This window comes from Cervus elaphus, chromosome 14, assembly GCF_910594005.1.
Source record: "Cervus elaphus chromosome 14, mCerEla1.1, whole genome shotgun sequence".
NCBI lineage: Eukaryota > Metazoa > Chordata > Mammalia > Artiodactyla > Cervidae > Cervus > Cervus elaphus.
The window spans coordinates 41,581,117-41,602,677 of NC_057828.1; the positions used below are offsets into that span (position 1 = coordinate 41,581,117).

The window sequence follows — 21,561 nt, forward strand, 5'->3', positions numbered from 1 at the left end:
TTCTCAAATTACAAAAAAATTGAGTTATGTATCACATATGGCCACTGCAGATGAATGATTGTATTATCTCCACCCCCACCCCAACTTACAGATGAGGAAACTGAGCCACTTAGCAGTGGATTCTGAATTCAAACCCAGGCATTTTTAGTGCTAGAATGTGTGCTCTTAACCACTGTGCTATATTGCCTTAAAAATAAGTATTTAAAGACATTTCACAGGAATAATTATTATATTATTTATCTAATAAAACTCTAATAAAGATAAATTCATGTAGGAAATAAAACCCACTGACCCAAACCCAAAGAATGGACTTGGGAGAACCGAGATGCAGAGAGAAGCGCGGTTTAGTGAAGGTCTTGCAAGATCGAGTGTCCGGTGAGCAGGCACACCCAGTGTCATTACAGCAAGCAGTTTATTTCCTAGCACGCAAATCCCTCCGCAGTTCCTCAGTGGCTGACTACTGTGGGGCGAACCATCATCTGGGACTTCGTCTTAGTTTATGCTCTTCCTGTTTATGCAGAGGCCCCTTCCTGACCTCTAGTCTCCCCCCTTCCTGGGTACTTATTCCCGTTCTTATGTTTCGAATTCACCAATGGAATGAGCCCGTGTGAAACCCTAGGCATCTCTCTCTCTCCCTTTGTTTGCCTGGACTTTGCAGTTTTGTAACCCTTAAAGTTGCTACATTAGCAAAAAGTCATTATTCAAGCTAGCTATTGGTAGGTAGTTCCTCTTTCTTAAGTTAGCATTTATTCTTGAAAATGGACCATTAAACATTAATGTTTCTTATATTCAGATTTGAAAAGAATTACTCCATTAATATCTCTCTGTTCCATTTCCTATGTTAAATGCTATCTTAAGCACTAATGGCCATTGATTTTCTAGTAGATTCTGTCAGCTTTGATTGTTTTATCTTGAACCTAATGATGTTCTCCTTTGGACTGCTTAAATTTTCAAAAGCTTGTGTGCTTGTTTTTAAAGCTGGGGTCTTACAAGAAAGTAAACATTGTTGCTAAGACAAATGATACTGTGAGATACTATATACTCTAAACCAGGGTCCTCAACCTTTTTGGCACCAGGGACCAGTTTCATGGAAGACAATTTTTCCACTGACTGGGGGAAGGGGGATGGTTTCGAGGTGTTTCAAGCACATTACATTTATTGAACACTTTATTTCTATTATTATTTTATCAACTTCACCTCAGTTCATTAGGCATTAGATCCTGGAGTTGAGGACTCCTGCTCTAAATAACCAAGGAAACCACCAAGCAGTTTAGTATAGCAAATAATTTGGACAGTAAAAAAAAAAAAAAAAGTCACCTTAGTCACACACTCAGTTTACTGATTGTTGGTGGATATGTTGGTTACATATTACTCTTGACATACACAAATAAGCAATATAATCTAATGGGTATACTCAGAGAATTGTAGCTAGAGAATATAATTCTTAAATTTACTCATTAATATGCCTTCTTTAGTCAGCAGAGTTTATTTAGTAAGCAGGAATTTATTGAATTCTATGTGCTTCTAATGGCTATTTCTAGTACATCTCAGGACCTGGAGCTATTAAAAGTATTTTTCCTAAACTTTCATTGGGAATATAGTTTCAAAGGTAACTTTTAAGGTAAGAAATAGTAAATATTTATTACATGTATATTTAAAAAATATATATGCATGTTTATATATATAAAATCATCTCTTCAAGGTTGAATGCTTTTTCTTATTCCTTAGTTCTTTGATTTTTAAAGTTTTCATAGTCAATGTTATAGGATCACAGAAAAAAGTCAATTAAATGGACAAGAAAAAGCACATTTCAGGTAAGAATATAAAGTGATAGATCACATACATGGTACCTTTATGGCTATATCTTTAATATGGCTATGTCTTTATAGCCAAAAAAAGATATAGCCATGGCTATATCTTTAATTATGAATGTGTATTTTTAAAAAAATCACCCATTAAAATTGATCTTCCCATTAAATTCAGTTTTAATTCCTAGAATAGCTGACTTAATGTGTTTATGAAGTCACCATTGAGCACTTTCTTTATGCCAGGTGCTATGCTAAACACTGGCCTTACAGAAATGAGGTTCCTATCCTAGGGAACTTGTCTAGGAGAGGGGATGTGACTGGGGTTCATGGTACTCTGGGATACAGAGGAAGAGCATCTCAAGATACAGTTATATGAGGAAATGGTTCCTGTACATAGGAAGCTGTGCCAACACTGTATCCTTAAAGGTGAGATGAGTGCAGAAAGGTGCTTTGGGTAAGGGCTTCTGTGGTAAGGAAGTCAACACAGGGGTCTGAATTTAGGGTGAAGTCACTTGGGAACCATATGTTCTGGAAATAAAATGTTTATTGGGAGTAGTGGATGAAGCTTCTAGAGTGTTAGGAGAACTGGATTCAAGGACTCACTTAAAGCTGTCCTTAATGATTGAAAATCTGGTTCCTATTGGCAGAAAAAAAGAAAAAAAAATATGATGTGGCTGTGGCTCTCTGTTTTGTTCTGTGGGAGAAAATGACCTATACTTTTTGGCTATTTTTTTCTTCCAATATCTCAGAAAAAGTGAACACAGACGAGTACAGTATTGGCTAGAGAAGCTTCTACTCTTACTCATACTCTTTCCTTCCAACTCCCTGCCAAGGAACTGGTAATATGCTACACATTCAGGACCAAGGACAGTAATTGGGCCACATTTCTCCAAGTTATTCCTTAGTAGAGGAGGGGTTGAAGTGAACTGCCTAGACCAGCCTAGCCCTAGTCATTGGGGAAGTGTTCTCTCATCCTTGTTTCTCACTGGATGTGGTCTTCTACACGGGCCTTTCCCAGTCATCCTGGTGTTAAAGTTAACAGGTCTAAGGTTCATAAATGGGCTTCATGGAGAAGTGGAACAGGATGTCTTTTGGTTTCTTTGATAGCCAGGCTTTAGGCATGCCTCTTAACTTAGCCAAATGAAGGGTACATATGATCCAGCCCATGTCTCCAGAGTTGTGAAGGGAATGTACTGGGGTTTGAGGCAAAGGCTGTCTGACGTTATTTCCACAATGGAGGACAGAAAAGCCTGGCGACAGTCCATGGGGTTGCAAAGAGTCAGACATGACTTATCGTTTGAACAAAAACAGCAGGAAAGGATGACCAACAGAACTGAGTGTTTGTTTAGTTTCCTGGGTTCTTTTATTCTTCTTTGATCAGTAGTGAAAAGTGAAAGTGAAATCGCTCAGTCATGTCCTACTCTTTGCGATCCCATGGACTGTAGTCTACGAGGTTCCTCCATGGAATTTTCCAGGTAAGAGTACTACTAGAGTGGGTGCCATTTCCTACATGTTCTCAATGTGGGTAAGACTGCCCCTTATGGGTCAAAAATTGATTCTCAGAGGTCAAAAAAGTCTTTTGTTATGTATAAAGTACACTCAGTAATATACTATAGTACATCTGTGGTATTAAATTTAATGAAGGGAAAATTAATGGAGGAAATGGCTAATAAGACCATTATTAGGCCTTATTAGGTACACAATAGTAAAAAAAAAAAAAAGGTTGAGAAACACTTCTAAAGCGTACTCGCTCTCTTTTTAAAAATTTTGTTTTTAATTGAAAGATAATTGCTTTACAGAATTTTGTTGCTTTCTGTGAAACAAACCTCAACATGAATCAGTCATAGGTATACATATATCCCCTCCCTCTTGAACCTACCTCCCATCTGCCTCTCCATCCCAGACCTCTAGGTAGATACAGAGCCCCTGTCTGAGTTCCCTGAAACAAACAGCTAATTCCTATTGGTTATCTGTTTTACATATGGTAATGTAAGTTTCCATGTTACTTTCTCCATATGTCTCACCCTCCCCTCCCCTCTACTTGTGTCCGTAAGTCTGTTCTCTATGTCTGGGTCTCCAATGCTGCCCTGCAAATAAATTCTTCAGTACCATCTTTCAAGATTCCATATATATATATATATATATATATATGTTAGTATGTGATATTTATCTTTCTCTATCTGACTGACTTTGCTCTGTATAATAGGCTCTAGTTTTGGTGTCTTTCTTTTTGTTTGTCATTCTCTTTGTTAGGCAGTAGAGGGCTGGTTCAGTGGCTCATAATAACACCACTATCCTTGAACCTTTGTCTTTTTTTGCTCTGCCATTCTTAGCGCATAGCTTTCATCTTCAAGGTTTCCTTGTGCTGTGAGATGGTTGCAGGAGCTTTGCTATAATGTATAACTGACAGGGAGATGAAGGAAGAGGGAAGGGCAAAAGCTACACAACTGCTGAATTAGATCCTTTAAAGGAACTGTCTGTGATGTCTCTCAACAGCCTCTAATTACATCTGACTAAAATTTAATTGTGTTGACACCTCATTTGTCAGGGAGGCTGGGAAGTGTAGGCTTATTTATTTACCTATTTAAGTTGGGCACATTGCCATTTGCAACAAAATTGGGATTCTGTTAATAAGAAATAATAGGCAAATGGATATTGGGCAGGCAACTAATAATCTGTTTAGTTGTTCCTTTGTCATCCACTTGCACGGCAGCTACGGAGGGTAAGGTATAATCTGATTTAAAATAGAGTGACAGCTAAGTGCCTCTGCTTGATGCTAAGACTCATTAATCTGGTGCTTTAAATTCTTGAACAAACTGACTTTCTGAATAAGCAAATAAAATGGATTAAATATGAAGACATTAAGTTCTTGAGAGCATTTCCTAGTGGGGAGAACACATAGTATTTTGAACTGAGAACTGGCTTCTTCATTCAGTTTACAGATCTCTGACTCAGAAATGTTTGCATTTTGAATATTGCAATGGGAACCATTAATTATTGGTTAACTATATTTAATGAAAACATATTGCTTCCCCTGGCAGAGGGCTTGGCAGCCTACTCCAGTATTCTTGCCTCCATGGAGGCAAGAGAACTCCATGGACAGTAGAATCTGGTGGGCTATAGTCTGTGGGATTGCAAAGAGTCGGACATGACTGAACGACTAACACTATTGCTTAGAAATTTTGAGTTTTGTGAACAAAAGGTAAATTTTGAAATTTTTTAGATGTTAGTTTAAAAAAAAATGCATTGTGTTTCTTGTGTTTGGATTTGCAGCTGTTTTTCGAACAAAATGCTGGTGATGTTTATTGAATACTACAAATTATAGAGTAAATGATAGCAGCAAAATGTGATCTTTTACAAATCTGTAAGTGCAAATATTCTTACTGCGTGCCAAGAATTTAGGGAAAAAGGAAACTGCAGTGGAAAATTTCCAATTAAATGTGTGGATTTTGGCATAATTACTTCCTTCAGCAATTAAAGTGGCATTGTAGTGGCTGGCAAAGCTCCGAGATTAGGGCACGCAAACACAAAGCTGTTTTAACAGTGCCATTGTGTTCAGTGTGTGGAATACATGACCTCAGTGCTTCTTGGGGTAGGGGGTAGGCAGTATTTGGCAGTGACCTGTCTCTATTTCTCTCTGTTTTTCTCTGTCCCTCTTTTCTCTTTTCCTTCCTTTTTTCTAAAATTGGGTTATCATTTTGAAGGACCATGAGATAATTTGACAGGGACTATTTTGGAGCACATAAAATTATATTTTGAGTATAATTTTTTGGAAGAGACTTCTCTGTTTTTAACGAATGATTTTAAAAAGTATATTGGTTCTTGGATTTTTAAAAATGTTTTTTCCTTCAAATTCTATTCTGTGTCTTCAGTTATTCAGTATTATTGACCTCTATGATGTATATTTTGTACTTTGGTGAGTACTATCAGATCTTAAACATTCATAATAAAGATATTAGTTTAAATGGTCTTAGGAAGTTACTGGTAAATTGAAAGCTATCTTGCCTGTTCTTTCTGTCCATATAAAATGTCTGTTGTCTGCCTGTTTGGGGATTAGATATGGGAAAGTTTTCCTTTCATGTTTTGAATATATGGGCAATGAGAAAACATCCTCATTGAAAGCAAGATGTTAGAAAGTGTTAAAAAATAGCACTTGGGCACTGAAGGAGGCATTGGGAGGAGCATAGGGATGAAGGAGCACACACGTGAATAGACCAGTGTGACAGTGTGTATTGAGAGCCTAAGTAGAGGCCACGAACAGGGGGATTTCAAAGACGGCTTCTCAGAGAAGGTGATGTGGAGCTGAGTATTGAGGATTAAATAGGAGTTGGCTAGATGAAGAAGTGAGGAGAGAGCACCCATGAGGGAGCATGGAATGTGCCAAGGAAGGTGCCTGCAAGCTCAAGTGAATACAGAAACTTCCACTAGGAGTCAGGGCTGTTTTTTCTGCTCTGTTTATAGTTTGGGTTTCATGCTAAATACAGTGGGGAAACATTTAATGGTTTAGAGTCTGGGAATGATGTAATGGGACTTAATGTTCCTGTTGAGGTTGGATTGGAGGGTGCTCAAATTGGATGCAGGGAAATTAATTGGGAGATTATTGTGGTTGTCTGTTTGAGACTTGGAGGCACCTGAAATCATGGTTGAAATAGAGTAGAAAGGATGCTTTTAAGCCATATTAAGGAAGAACTAGCAGGATGTGGTGACCAATTTGGAGCATGAAGATAGAGGAAGATGGTGGGTGGATGATTTCCAGATACTTGGTTTGGCTGACATGTATAGATGTCACATACATGTATTGCATATCACATATCACATGGATGTTTGGCTGACACATCATCAACACGATGTGGGTTGTGATTGAGAATAAAGGAGGAGAGACATGTTGGATGGATGATAATGAGTTGAATTGTAGAGACTGATTTTGAGACATCTAAGTGGAGGTGTCTTAAAAGGCTAGTATGACTTTGGGGATACCTTTGACTTCTGATATTTAACTTATTGCTCTGTGCACTCCTTCTCAATCTCTTAGTTTGCTTCTTTCATGTGCTCATTAAGTGTTGGTATTTTCCGGAGTCCATATTAATCACCCTTCTCCACACCATTCCTACTCATCTGTTCTCTTGGCTTCAACAGCCTGCTCCATTGAAGACTCACAGATTTTTATCTCTAGACATTTATCCTGAGTTCCAGTTGCTCAGTCTAACTGTACTTGTTGTCTTAATCTAGATACTCTCTAGGTATCTAAAGATCAGCATGTCCTCATTTTCTCTCATTACTTTTATAGTGTAGCACAGTCTAATGCTCAAGAGCACAGATGCTAGAGTTAGACTTTCTAGGTTTGAGTCTTAGATCTGTCCCTTACTAGCTTTGTGACTTTGAGACGATTATGTAGCTTTTCTCTGCCTCAGGTTTTCTGGGTCCTCCCTGGTGAAGTGAAAATAACAATATATATCTCACAGGATTGTTATGAAGATCAAATGAGAATGATGCCTGGTACACGGTAAACATATCATCAGCTCTAACTAGATCTTTCTGTATGTCCTCTTCTGGTTAATGGCACCACTCTTCAGTCAGGTCCCCAAACCAGAAATGTGAAATTTATCTTAACTCCTTCGTATCAATTCATTCCACGTGAAAGCAATCATTAAGTCCTGTCAAGCGTCTGTTCTCTTTATTGTCTTCTCTCTGTCTTCACTACCTTGACTATCACTGCCTTGGGCTTGACCTTTATCATCTTCTTCCCCAGTGACCTAGACTGGTTAATGACTAGTCTCCCTATTTTTTGTCATTCCCCTTTTCAACATTCTCTGTAGAGTCCCCCTTTCCAACTCTTTGCGACCCCATGGACTATAGCCCGCCTGGCTCATCTGTCCATGGAATTCTCCAGGCAAGCATACTAGAGTGGGTTGCCATTTCCTACTCCAGGGGATCTTCCTGATACAAGGCTTGAACCTGAGCCTCCTGCATTGTAGGTAGATTCTTTACCACTGTGCCACCCAGGAAGCCCGTGACTTTTTTTCCCCCTTTGATACAATATGTAGTATTTTATGAGTTAAACATGCATACAAAATCAGCACACTGCTCTAGACATAGGATTGGCACATTGATCAAAGCGTGGCAAGTCAAATAAATAAAATGTATTATAATAGACCCTAAGGAAGTGTGTCCCACTGTTAGGTTATTTTTTAGCATAATTTTGTTCAGCAGAAGACTGTATTCTCTAGTGGCATTTACAGTTCATTTTTCAATCATGAAATTGAAATTGATCTGTAATTTGATCAATTAAAACTCTTCAGTTCCCTCTTGTTTTCATAGGAATAAAAACAAAAAACAAACAAACAAAAAAACCCTGAAGCTTCTAAAGTCTTCTCCAGACACTTCTCACCTCATCCTGACCTTTCTTTAATACTTACATTTCCATGATGTTCTGTGTTGTGTAGATCTCTCTTCCATGTCTTTATACCTCCTGATCTCCTGTGAAGTCCTTCCTACCTCATGTGTTTCTGAAATAGTTTCTGACTAGTACCCCAAGAAGAATAGATTATTCCCTATGGTGTGTTGGTCCTTCACCTTATCAATCATAGAACTTAACCGTAGAGCTTGTTATGCTTATTGTAGCTATTTGCATGTTATTTCCCACTTGCCACCTCAGCATCTACTTCTGCTTCATTTAGTATGCCAAAGCCTTTGACTGTGTGGATCACAGCAAACTGTGGAAAATTCTTAAAGAGATGGGAATACCATACCACCTTACCTGCCTCCTGAGAAACCTGTATGCAGCTCAAGAAGCAACATGTAGAACCATACGTGGAACAATGGACTGGTTCCAAATTGGGAAAGGAGTGCATCAAGGCTGTATATTGTCACCCTGCTTATTAAACTTATATGCAGAGTACACCATGAGAAATGCTGAGCTGGATGAAGCACAGACCGGAATCAAGATTGCTGAGAGAAATATCAATAACCTCAGACATGCAGATGTCACCACCCTAATGGCAGAAAGCAAAGAGGAACTAAAGAGTCTCTTGATGAAGGTATAGGAGGAGAGTGAAAAGTTGGTTTAAAACTCAACATTCAAAAATGTTGGCATCTGGCATCTGGTCCCACCACTTCATGGCAAATAGATGGGGGAACAGTGACAGACTTTATTTTCTTGAACTCCAAAATCACTGCAGTTGGTGACTGCAGCTATGAAATTGAAAGACACTTGCTCCTTGGAAGAAAAGCTATGACCAACTTAGACAGCATATTAAAAAGCAGAGACCTTACTTTGCCAACAAAGGTTCATATAGTCAAAGCTATAGTTTTTTCAGTAGTCATGTATGGATCAGAGAGTTGGACCGTAAAGAAAGCTGAGCACGAAAGAATTGATGCTTTTGAACTGTGGTGTTGGAGAAGATTCTTGGCAGTCCCTTGGATTGCAAGGAGATCAAAACAGTCCATGCTAAAGGAAATCAGTCCTGAATATTCATTGGAAGGACAATGCTGAAGCTGAAGCTCCAATACTTTGGCTACGTGATGGGAAGAGCCAACTCATTAGAGAAGACCCTGATGCTGGGAAAGCTTGAAAGCAGGGGGAGAAGGGGATGATGGAGGATGAGATGGTTGGATGGCATCACCAACTCAATAGATGTGAGTTTGAGCAAGCTCCAGGAGATGGTGAAGGACAGGGAAGTGTGGAATGCTGCAGTCCATGGGGTAACAAAGAGTCAGACATGACTGAACAACTGAACATCAACAGCCTCCCTCTAAGACTAAGATTGTTTGAATGGATCAGTTATTTGAATTAACTTATTGGAGCTTAAGAGTTATACCTCTTGGCTTTAGTCAAGGGCAGATGTTAAACATTTATTTATTGAACAGACCATCTAGTTAGTCATCATTAATATCTATATTGAACAAAAGCATGTTCATAATTTATTTGCTAAGGGCGAGAATTCTTTTAGCTTTTTGGATACAGTCATTGCTCTTTTTTAGGTTTCTGAGGGTCACTCATTTCGTAATTGAACAGTGATCATATTTCTTGGTAACTAAGTTTCTGGAAGAGCCAATAAGAAATGTTATCAAAGTGGTTCTTAGACCATAGCATGGAAACTGTTCTCTACTTTTTGTTCAGGAATCAGGAAACCATGAAAGAGAATTGACTTATTGCCTCAAGACCAGCTGTTAAGACTGTGTAGGTTAGTGCTTTGTTGAAGTGGGCTGAGAGAAGTAAGGCATTTGGATCACAATCCAAATGCTGCTATGTGGCATAGAGAGGGAGGCACTACTCCTGCCTTAAAATCTGTACAGTGCAATCAACGGTGAGGCATTCAGGCTAAAGAAGGGAGTCAGTTTAATATTACATCTCTCCAGATTACTCTTCTCACTTTAGCTTGAAGGTCCATTTTTGAGGAAAATGGTGCATAATTTATATTCACAGTAATAGTAAAGGCACCGTCACTTTTTCCTGCATTAATTCAATGAAGTAATTTTTTCATTAGATCTGCTTTCAGGAGAACCAACCACCTGAAATTCAAATGGATGGTTGTACTTAGTGATTAATGAATTATTCATGATTCTTATATCAGTGCCCTGGCTCTCTGTCGATTGAGGCTGGAATAAGGAACTGAGATTTCCAAACCAGTGCAGCTGGTCAACTTCAAGGGAACCAATCGGGTGGGGTCTCAGGCACTTCAGATCCACATTTCATTCATGAAATGTTAAAAATTGTCAAAGCTGTTTTTTGTAGATGAGAGAATGCTAAAATATAAGGGAAAACACCCCATAGCTGTATTGTAGCAATAATAATAGTACTACTTTTTTCTGTGGTGCTTTGGTTTTTAAAAATTTGCCATGTGTTGCATTTCATTTGATTTCATAGAATTATTTCAAATTAGTAGAAAAGGAAACTGAGGTTTCGAGAATTTTGCCCATTCCGTGGTAGAATTGGGGCTCTATGCGAGGTTCTCTGTGTTTCATTTGAGGGTTCAGCTCTCACAGCAGGAGTGTGCTGGGCATATGGTTTTCATGCTGCTGTATCACCAGAATGACGTGAATCTTCAGAGAACCAGGTTAATCACTCTTCAGAAGAAATTTCTCTCTGGTGCTTTGTTGCACTCAAATCCTGCTGTGAAGTCAGAAAAGACTTTGAAATGGCAGGATTTGGTTACCAAATCTTTTGACTTTTGGTGGGAATGTGTGTGTTGCAGGTAGAACTGGTTAGAGCCACGAAGTGGGTACTTGAAACCACTATTACTCTTAATGAAAAGTTCTGTTTACTTAATACAAAAGTAGAGATAAGTGTAAGCTATATCTGTTGGCTTACTTTTTAGCCAAACATATGATAATTGTTTGCTATTTAAAACGTATGATACCTTCTCTTTTGCTTTAATGATATTCAAAGGATTGTTACTACATCTACATTATAAACATATGGTCACAAGTATTAGTTGAAACAGATCCCAGCACAAAGGATTTAAGTAACTAAACCTCGTTTTTTCCTTCCTACTTTCCTTCTTCTTTCGTCTTTCTTCCTACCTCTTTCTCTTAAAGAAAATACTTCATTGACTTGTTAAATACCATCATTCAGACCTGTGTATTTTATTCTTGGCATCTGTATAACTGAAACCTCATTCATGGTCCTGATAACTCACACATGGGCCTCTGCTCTTTGCTCTGGAGTTTTGTTCTGTTTTCCCTTTATCCATTTTGATTCTCAAATTAACTTTCTCTTTTTAGGCCTTGGCACAGAGTAGGTCTGATTTTCTTAAAGTGATCACTGAAAACATCCCAAATAGCAAATATTCTATTAATAATATAGATCCTGGAGATTATTAAAAGAGTTTCTAATTATATGTGCTTAGATGTTTTTAAAAAGGCACAATGGTTGTCTGAGGAGGCCTAACAAATAGCTGAGAAAATAAGAGAAGCTAAAGGCAAAGGAGAAAAGGAAACATATACCCATGTGAATGCAGAGTTCCAAAGAATAGCAAGGAGAGATAAGAAAGCCTTCCTCAGTGATCAGTGCAAAGAAATAGAGGAAGACAATAGAATGGGAAAGACTAGAGATCTCTTCAAGAAAATTACAGAAAACAAAGGGAACATTTAATGCAAAGATGGGCACAATAAAGAACAGAAATGATATGGATCTAACAGAAGCAGAAGATATTAAGAAGAGGTGGCAAGAAAACACAGAAGAACTATACAAAAAAGATCTTCATGACCCAAATAACCACGATGGTGTGATCACTTACCTAGAGCCAGACATCCTGGAATGCAAAGTCAAGTGGGCATCACTTAGGAAGGATCACTATGAACAAAGCTAGTGGAGGTGATGGAATTCCAGTTGAACTGTTTCAAATCCTAAAAGATGATGCTGTGGAAGTGCTGCACTCAATATGCCAGCAAATTTGGAAAACTCAGCAGTGGCCACAGAACTGGAGAAGGTCAGTCTTCATTCCAATCCCGAAGAAGGGCAATGCCAAAGAATGTACAAACTACTGCACAACTGCATTCATCTTACACGCTAGTAAAATAATGCTCAAAATTCTCCAAGGCAGGCTTCTGCAGTTCGTAAACTGTGAGCTTGCAGATGTTCAAGCTGGATTTAGAAAAGGCAGAGGAACCAGAGTTCAAATTGCCAACACCTGCTGGATCATCAGAAAACCAACGGAGTTCCAGAAAAACATCTACTTTTGCTTTGTTGGCTATACCAAAGCCTTTGACTGTGTGGATCACAACAAACTGTGGAAAATTCTTAAAGAGATGGGAATACCAGACCACCTGACCTGCCTCCTGAGAAATCTGTATGCAGCTCAAGAAGCAACAGTTAGAACAGGACATGGAACAACAGACTGGTTCCAAATAGGAAAAGGAGTATGTCAAGGCTGTATACTGTCACCCTGCTTATTTAATTTATATGCAGAGTACATCGTGAGAAACGCTGGGCTGGATGAAGCACAAGCTGGATTCAAGATTGCTAGGGATGGACAGGGAAGCCTGGTGTGCTGCAGTCTGTGGGGTCGCAGAGAGGCGGGCCCGACTGAGTGACTGAACTGAGCTGACTGAGATGTTTTTAAAAGAGTGTTAGTCTTTCTTATTTTATCTGGTCCCTTCTAAATGGTTTTCTATGTGCATGTGTGTCTCTTCCTATTAGATTTCATACACCTAAGTACAGACCCATGGACACAGCATCTCTCTAGGATTTCTTAGTTTTTCAGTGAATTTTTTGATAAGTAAATAATATTATTTATTCCAGTAGAATTTTTTTTTTAAAGAGTGAAACAAATCTGTAATTTCACTGTTCTTTATTTTAGTTACATCAATGACATTTCGAATGAAACTTAGCCTTTGGAGTCAAGGAGTAAATTTATTAACCTGCGTAAGAGGCTATTAGAATTTACACTAGTGCTTGCAAAATAAATTTGCTGTAAGTGGAGGAAATTTTGCTCAATTTTATCCCTGTAATGCCCTTTTAAAAAGTATCAGTGGAGCTAAAGCCTTGGGTTTTGCAGCCTTCTCACTGACCTTTACTGGTTGTATAAGCTGTTGTTTACTGAAATCCCATCTGTGTTGAAGCTGTGTTCTGCCAAATTTCCTACAAAACTGATAGTAGTTCCATGTCATTCAGTTCAGTTCAGTCTCTCAGTTGTGTCCGACTCTTTGAGACCCCATCGACTACAGCACGCCAGGCCTCCCTGCCCATCACCAATTTCCAGAGTTTACTCAAGCTCATGTCAGTCGAGTTGGTGATGCCATCCAACCATCTCATCCTCTGTTGTCCCCTTCTCCTCCTGCCTTCAATCTTTCCCAGGATCGGGGGTCTTTTCAAATCAGGCAGTTCTTTGAGTCAGGTGGCCAAAGTATTGGAGCTTCAGCATCAGTCCTTCCAATGACCATTGAGGACTGATTTCCTTTAGGATGGACTGGTTGGATCTCCTTGCAGTCTAATACACTCTCAAGAGTCTTCTCTAACACCGCAGTTCAAAAGCATCCATTCTTCAGCACTCAGATTTCTTTATAGTTCAACTCTCATATCCATACATGACTACTGGAAAAACCACAGCTTTGACTAGATGGACCTTTGTTGGCAAAGTAATGTCTCTGCTTTTTAATATGCTGTCTAGGTTGGTCATAGCTTTTCTTCCAAGGAGCAAGTGTCTTTCAATTTCATGGCTGCAGTCATCATCTGCAATGATTTTGGAGCCCAAGAAAATAAAGTCTGTCACTGTTTCCACTCTTTCCGCATCTATTTGCCATGAAGTGATGGGACCAGATGTCATGATCTTAGTTTGCTGAATGTTGAGTTTTCAGCCAACTTTTTCAGTCTCCTCTTTCACTTTCATCAAGAGGCTCTTTAGTTCTTTGCTTTCTGTCATAAGGGTGGTGTCACCTGCATATCTGAGGTTATTGATATTTCCCCCGGGAATCTTGATTCCAGTTTGTACTTCATCCAGCCCAGCGTTTCTCATGATGTACTGTGCATATAAGTTAAATAAACAGGGTGACAATGTACAGCCTTGATGTACTCCTTTCCCTATTTGGAACCAGTCTGTTGTTCCATGTCCTCTTCTAACTGTTGCTTCCTGACCTGCATACAGATCTCTCAGGAGGCAGGTCAGGTGGTCTGATATTCCCATCTCTTTCAGAATTTTCTAGTTTATTGTGATCCACACAGTCAAAGGCTTTGGCATAGTTAACAAAGCAAAAGTAGATGTTTTTCTGGAACTCTCTTGCTTTTTTGATGATCCAGTAGATGTAGGCAATTTGATCTCTGGTTCCTCTGCCTTTTCTAAATCCAGCTTGAACATCTGGAAGTTCACAGTTCATGTACTGTTGAAGCCTGGCTGGAGAATTTTGAACATTACTTTGCTAGTGTGTGAGATGAGTGTAATTGTGTGGTAGTTTGTGCATTTTTGGCATTGCCTTTCTTTGGGATTGGAATGAAGACTGACCTTTTCCAGTCCTGTGGCCACTGGTAAGTTTTCCAAATCTGCTGGCATATTGAGTGTAGCACTTTCACAGCATCATCTTTTAGGAATTGAAATAGCTCAACTGGAATTCCATCACCTCCACTAGCTTTGTTCATAGTGATGCTTGCTAAGGCCCACTTGACTTCATATTCCAGGATGTTTGGCTCTAGGTGAGTGATCACACCACTGTTATCATCTGGGTCATGAAGATCTTTTTTGTATAGTTCTTCTGTGTATTCTTGCCACCTCTTCTTAATATCTTCTGGTTCTGTTAGGTCCATACCATTTCTGTCCTTTATTGTGCTCATCTTTGCATGAAATGTTCCCTTGGTATGTCTAATTTTCTTGAAGAGATCCCACACTGTTATTACTCACTGAATCATTAAGGAACATTTCCTGTGGTGAGGCCAGTGGTTCTCCTACCATGGTGAACATCAGTCCCCTGGTGCTTGTTAAAGAGTCTAGATGCTGCATCTTTCCCGGATGGATCCTCAGTGTCTGTGTTCAAAATACTTTCTGGTGGTCCTGGAGATACTTTTTGGGAAACATTACCATTGGTTCTGAAATTTAGTTTGAATGGAATTTTGTGATTTTTAAAATTATGACTCTTCTAAAAGTTGTGAAGCATTCTAAGTGTGTTTAAAAGCAGTGTTACAGATATGTTTATGAATTCTCTTTAACATTGCAGAATCTGTACTGAGTTATGTGGCATTGTAGATGTAATTATAAAATACTCTCTTTGCTGTAGATTTATTTATCTAGTGCATATTAGCATGCCATTTTAAAGAAAATGTTTATTTGAAAAAAATCTCCTTTTTAATAAACTCCTTCAGGAATGAAAACAAACAAAAAAAATATCAAATTGCAGTATTTTTTCTGCTGTTACTTCCTACATACCCAACATTTATCTCCACTTAGTCCATCCTAAAGGAGATCAGTCCTGGGTGTTCATTGGAAGGACTGATGTTGAAGCTGAAACTCCAATACTTTGGCCACCTGATATGAAGAGCTGACTCATTTGAGAAGACCCCGATGCTGGAAAAGATTGAGGGCAGGAGGAGAAGGGGACGACAGAGGATGAGATGGTTGGATGGTGTCACCGACTCAATGGACATGGGTTTGGGTAGACTCCGGCAGTTGGTGATGGACAGGGACGCCTGGCGTGCTTCGGTTCATGGGGCCACAAAGAGTCAGACACGACTGAGCGACTGAATTGAACTGAACCCCATGTTTTGTGTGTGACTGTATTGGAGAGAAGTGTTAGGTATTTAGAAGATACAGTTAAGTGTGCCTTTATTACCTCTTAAAATGGACAGTATTTGATGGTGTTAATATTAGTCTTGAAAGTGGATAAAGCAATGAATTTTTTAATTACCAAAGAGTTTAAGGATTAACTTCCACATCAGATGTTTTTCTAAATGTATGTTCTCTGAAAATAAAAAATAGTTGACAATACACAGTAGTCTAAGGCAAATGTTTATTAATTCCAACTAAATGAGAGAATTACATATTCCAGTGAGGTCATTATAATAATGTATGTGTGTTAATATTCAGTATAAGGACCCTTACTCACTCCTCCTTTTTTGTTTTGCAAATACCTCTTTTATAAGATGGGTCTTGCATTGAAAGGTTGAAAATTATGGATATTGATTGGTAAATTGATCAGTGATAAGAATTCCTTTAAATTCCTTAATCTATTCTTTCTTTTTCTTTTTTTCTTAGGGACTTTCTCCCTCGAGGGTCAGGCATTGTAACTAGAAGGCCACTAGTGCTGCAGCTGATTACTTCCAAAGCAGGTAACGAAAAAGGGTGTTTGCTACTTGGATGACTGTATCTGTGATACCTGTTTTCTCATTGCAGGATTTTGGGTCATAGCAGCAAAAATGTTTTGGTGATCATTAGCTGCCTATATGTTTCTCTAAAACACTCCCTTTTTCATTGCATTTTAAATTCCTTTTATTACATTTATTACATTTCAATTCCTTTTATTTCATTTATTCTCACTGTAATATATCTGTAATTTTACGGTGTGGCATAACTTCTAATACCCGTTTGGTATGCTTCCTTTCTGCGCCTATGTGTGTGTGCGTGTCTGGGAATTTTTTTAAAGTAATTTAACGTCCACCTGAGTTTAAGAGATAGACAGGATCCAGGTTGGACATTGACAGTCAGCCAGTGGCCTCTTTGCATTTTCTGAGTGAAGAGATAGGTAGACTCCACTTGGGGAATTTACACCAGCCTCCCATTTGCTCTCGAAAATGGTTATAACATCAGAAACAAGGTAAATAGTCAGTCTTTGTCTCTTGTTAACACCTCAAGGGAATAATCATGGCAAGGACAAAGAGAGGCAAAGACCCTTCTGAGAAAAAAGATAAGGGAGTTCAGTTCAGTTCAGCCCCTCAGCTGCTCAGCCGTGTCTGACCCTTCGCAACCCCATGGACTGCAGCATGCCAGGTTTCCCTGTCTGTCACCAACTCCTGGAGTTTGCTCAAAGTAATGTCCATCGAGTCAGCAATGCCATCCAACCGTCTGATCCTCTGTTGTCCCCTTCTCCTCACACCTTCAATTTTCCAGCATCAGCATCTTTTCCAATGAGTCAGTTCTTCGAATCAGGTGACCAAAGTATTGGAGCTTCAGCTTCAGCATCAGTCCTTCCAATGAATATTCAGGACTGATTTCCTTTAGGATTGAATGGTTGGATGTCCTTGCAGTCAAAGGGACTCTCAAGAGTCTTCTCCAACACCACGTTCAAAAGCATCAATTCTTCTGCACTCAGCTTTCTTTATAGTTCAACTCTCACATCCATACATGACTACAGGAAAAATCATAGCTTTGATTAGATGGACCTTTGTCAGCAAAGTAATGTCTCTGTTTTTTAATATGCTTTCTTCCAAGCTTTAAAAGCTTTAATAGCTTTTCTTCCAAGGAGCAAGTGTCTTAATTCATGGCTGCAGTCACCATCTGCAGTGATTTTAGAATCCCAAGAAATAAAGTCTGTCACTGTTTCCATTGTTTTCCCATCTATTTTCCATGAAGTGATTGGAGCTGGATGCCATGATCTTAGTTTTCTGAATGTTGAATTTTAAGCCAGCTTTTCCACTCTCCTCTTTCACTTTCTTCAAGAGGCTCTTCAGTTCCTTTTTCTTTCTGCCGTAAGGGTGGTGTCATCTGCATATCTGAGATTATTGATATTTCTCCCAGCAATCTTGATACCAGCTTGTGCCTCATCCAGCCCGACATTTCGCATGATGTACTCTGCATATACGTTAAATAATCAGGGTGAAAAGATAAGGGAGACATTACACATTTGCACAAAGTGTCCTTGAAACAAAAAGCCAGAGGTTAATTCCAGGATGTAATGAGTCTTGCTTCTCTCAGAAGCCTTCACTTCAAGATTCATCTTGACTGAGGGGTGCATGAACACCCCAGGGGAGGGTCCCAGGGTAGGTCAGGTGTGGTAAAAGAAACCAGATAACTGGCCTGACTGAAGACAAAGACCTGGAAAAACTGCCTTATAGAAATGACTAACAGCCTCTTTACTGTGCTCCTCCTCACCAGGGGGGACGCCCACACCCTTTCTCCAGGTGTGCATCTCTGCCTTGCTTCTGTCTCAACCAAACAAGCTGTTTTTCCATGTGCTCTCCCACTTGTTGTGCTGTGTCTCTAATAATAACGTTTTAACTGCATTTTCAGTTTCTGCCTCTGTGATAAATGCATTTTTCACTGGGGGCAAAGATATAGGGAAAAATAGCTTGTAGCCTCTAGCCCTTGCTGGTTTGGTGGCTAGGATTCCTGGTTTTCATCCAGGCTACCCAGATTTAATTCCTGGGCGGGGAACTAAGATCTCTCATCATGCCACTGTTCCAAAGAATAGCAAGGAGAGATAAGAAAGCCTTCCTCAGTGATCAAGGCAAAGAAATAGAGGAAAACAATAGAATGGGAAAGACTAGAGATCTCATCAAGAAAATTAGAGATACCAAAGGAACATTTCATGCAAAGATGAGCACAATAAAGGACAGAAATGGTATGGACTTAAGAGAAGCAGAAGATATTAAGAAGAGGTGGCAAGAATACACAGAAGCCCTATACAAAAAAGATCTTCATGACCCAGATAACCACGATGGTGTGATCACTTACCTAAAGCCAAACATCCTGGAAAGAGAAGTCAAGTGGGCCTTAGGAAGCATCACTATAAATAAAGCTAGTGGAGGTGAAGGAATTCCAGTTGAGCTATTTCAGTTCCTAAAAGATGATGCTGTGAACGTGCTACACTCAATATGCCAGCAGATTTGGAAAACTCAGCAGTGGCCACAGGACTGGAAAAGGTCAGTTTTCGTTCCAATCCCGAAGAAGGGCAATCCAAAAGAATGCTCAAACTACCACACAATTGCACTCATCTCACATGCTAGTAAATTAATGCTCAAAATTCTCCAAGGTGGGCTTCAATAGTACGTGAACCGTGAACTTCCAGATGTTTAAGCTGGATTTAGAAAAGGCAGAGGAACCAGAGATCAAATTGCCAACATCTACTGGATCATCAAAAAAGCAAGAGAGTTCCAGAAAAGCATCTACATTTGCTTTATTGACTATGCCAAAGCCTTTCTGTGGATCACAATAAACTGTAGAAAATTCTGAAAGAGATGGGAATACCAGACCACCTGACCTGCCTCCTGAGAAACCTGTATGCACGTTAGGCGGCAACAAAGGAGTATATCAATGCTGTATATTTTCACCCTGTTTATTTAACTTATAGGCAGAGTACATCATGTGAAATGCCAGACTGGATGAAGCACAAGCTAGAATCAAGATTGCCGGGAGAAATATCAATAATCTCAGATATGCAGATGACACCACTCTTATGGCAGAAAGTGAAGAAGAACTGAAGAGCCTCTTGGTGAAAGTTAAAGAGGAGAGTGCAAAAGTTGGCTTAAAGCTCAACATTCAGAAAACTAAGATCCTGGTATCCGGTCCCATCACTTCATGGCAAATAGTTGGGAAAAGAGTGGAAACAGTGACAGACTTTATTTCTTTGGGTTCCAGAATCACTGCAGATGGTGACTGCAGCCTTGAAATTAAAAGACGTTTGCTCCTTAGAAGAGAAGCTATGACCAACCTAGACAGCATATTAAAAAGCAGAGACATTACTTTGCCAACAAAGGTCCGTCTAGTCAAAGCTGTGGTTTTTCCAGTAGTCATGTATGGATATAAGAATTGAACTATAAAGAAAGCTGAGTGCAGAAGAATTGATGGTTTTGAACTGTGGCATTGAAGAAGGCTCTTGAGAGTCCCTTGGACTGCAAGGAGATCCAACCAATCTATCCTAAAGGAAATCAGTCCTGATTATTCATTGGAAAGATGACACTGAAGCTGAAACTTCAATACTTTGGCCACCTGATGCAAAGAACTGACTCATTGAAAAAGACCCTGATGTTGAGAAAAGTTGAAGCTGTGAGTAGAAGGGAATGCCAGAGTATGAGATGGTTGGATGGCATTGCTGACTCTTGTTGATACATATGAGTTTGAGTAAGCTCCAGGAGTTAGTGATGGACAGGTAGCCTTGTGTGCTGCAGTCCATGGAGTCGCAGAGAGTTGGACACCACTGAGCGACTGAACTGAACTTATTCATGCCACTGTTCTCTGTTGCCTTGCCAAGATCACATTGAATATCTGTGTGCATGTCGTTGACTGAAGAAAAAAACATGCACATTCAACCTAACAGTTGAGCGCTGTCTTTGTGTGTGAGTGGGATGAAAAAGAATTTCCAAACTTGAGGCAGAATGAGAGAATAAAGTTTATTAGAGTGGGAGACACTGTTAGAACAGTAGGCCAGCTCAAGGGAGTGTCGACCCCTTTCATGGGGTATTAGCCAGTTTTCACAGCCCCAGGACAGAAGAAAATTCCTACTGGAAGGGTGGCATTTGGTGATTGGTTAAGTTGCTATAAGATGGGTAATAGCTTGAGTATTTTACCTAATATATAGGATCAGGTAACTGCTGGTTTAGATTCCGAGGCTCATGGTGACAGTTGCTATGGGGCTGGCAGTTCCAGAGATTTTTGTTCTGTGACCTTGGTACAAGGCTCCAGACACATGACCTTGGTGTGCACCGAGCTCCACAAGAGTTATGTTTTTTGTTGGTTTTTTTTTTTGGTGGGATTTTTTGCGATTTCAAGCTCAAGAGACAGCATTTCAAGTATCCCTGAGATAACTACTCCAAGAGGCAAGGGGGAAGCTATGATACATAGGAATTTTGCAACAAAGCGGAGGTAGAAGGAACAAAGACTACTGTTAATAAAAGGAAACTGGATATTTCAAGTTTAAGGAATTTAGGGCTTTTCTATGTATGGCAAGATCTGGGCTCAGTGAAATAATTTCTTTGACATGCACCATAGCTATCTGGGGCCAGTATCCTGTGTTTTCACATCCTGAGTTTCCTCAGGGCTCATCTGTCCACCCTCTGGTGGTGGCTGCAATCGCTGATGACTGTGACATCCTTTGTTTACTGATATGGCACACAATATTCTATTTATCAATATGCACAGTGTGTGTGTTATTTGATCCCTGGGTTGGGAAGATCCCCTGGAGGAGGGCATGGCAACTCACTGCAGTATTCTTGCCTGGAGAATGCCCATGGACAGAGGAGCCAGGGGGCTGCTGTTCAGTGGGTCACAGAGTTGGACATGACTGAGTGACTAAGTACACACACACAATACAGGTGTATTTGTATCTATATTTATATCTATATATTAATTTGTATCTAATGTACTGTTTTGCCCCTCTCAACAACACAATAATTTGA

The 21,561-nt window shown here is 39.5% G+C and overlaps 1 protein-coding gene across 11 annotated transcripts in view; it reads left to right on the forward strand.

Moving 5' to 3' along the window:
* The window catches only part of DNM3 (dynamin 3), a 622,348-nt gene that overhangs the window by 98,752 nt on the left and 502,035 nt on the right, over window positions 1-21,561 (forward strand). For 10 of the 11 annotated variants that reach the window (XM_043924627.1, XM_043924624.1, XM_043924629.1 and 7 more), the window contains exon 2: window positions 16,487-16,560. The exons of the other annotated variant lie outside the window; for it this stretch is intronic. In XM_043924627.1, coding sequence (XP_043780562.1) covers window positions 16,487-16,560 — 74 coding nt within the window. The remainder of the gene's footprint in view (window positions 1-16,486; window positions 16,561-21,561) is intronic. 11 annotated transcript variants of the gene reach the window in all.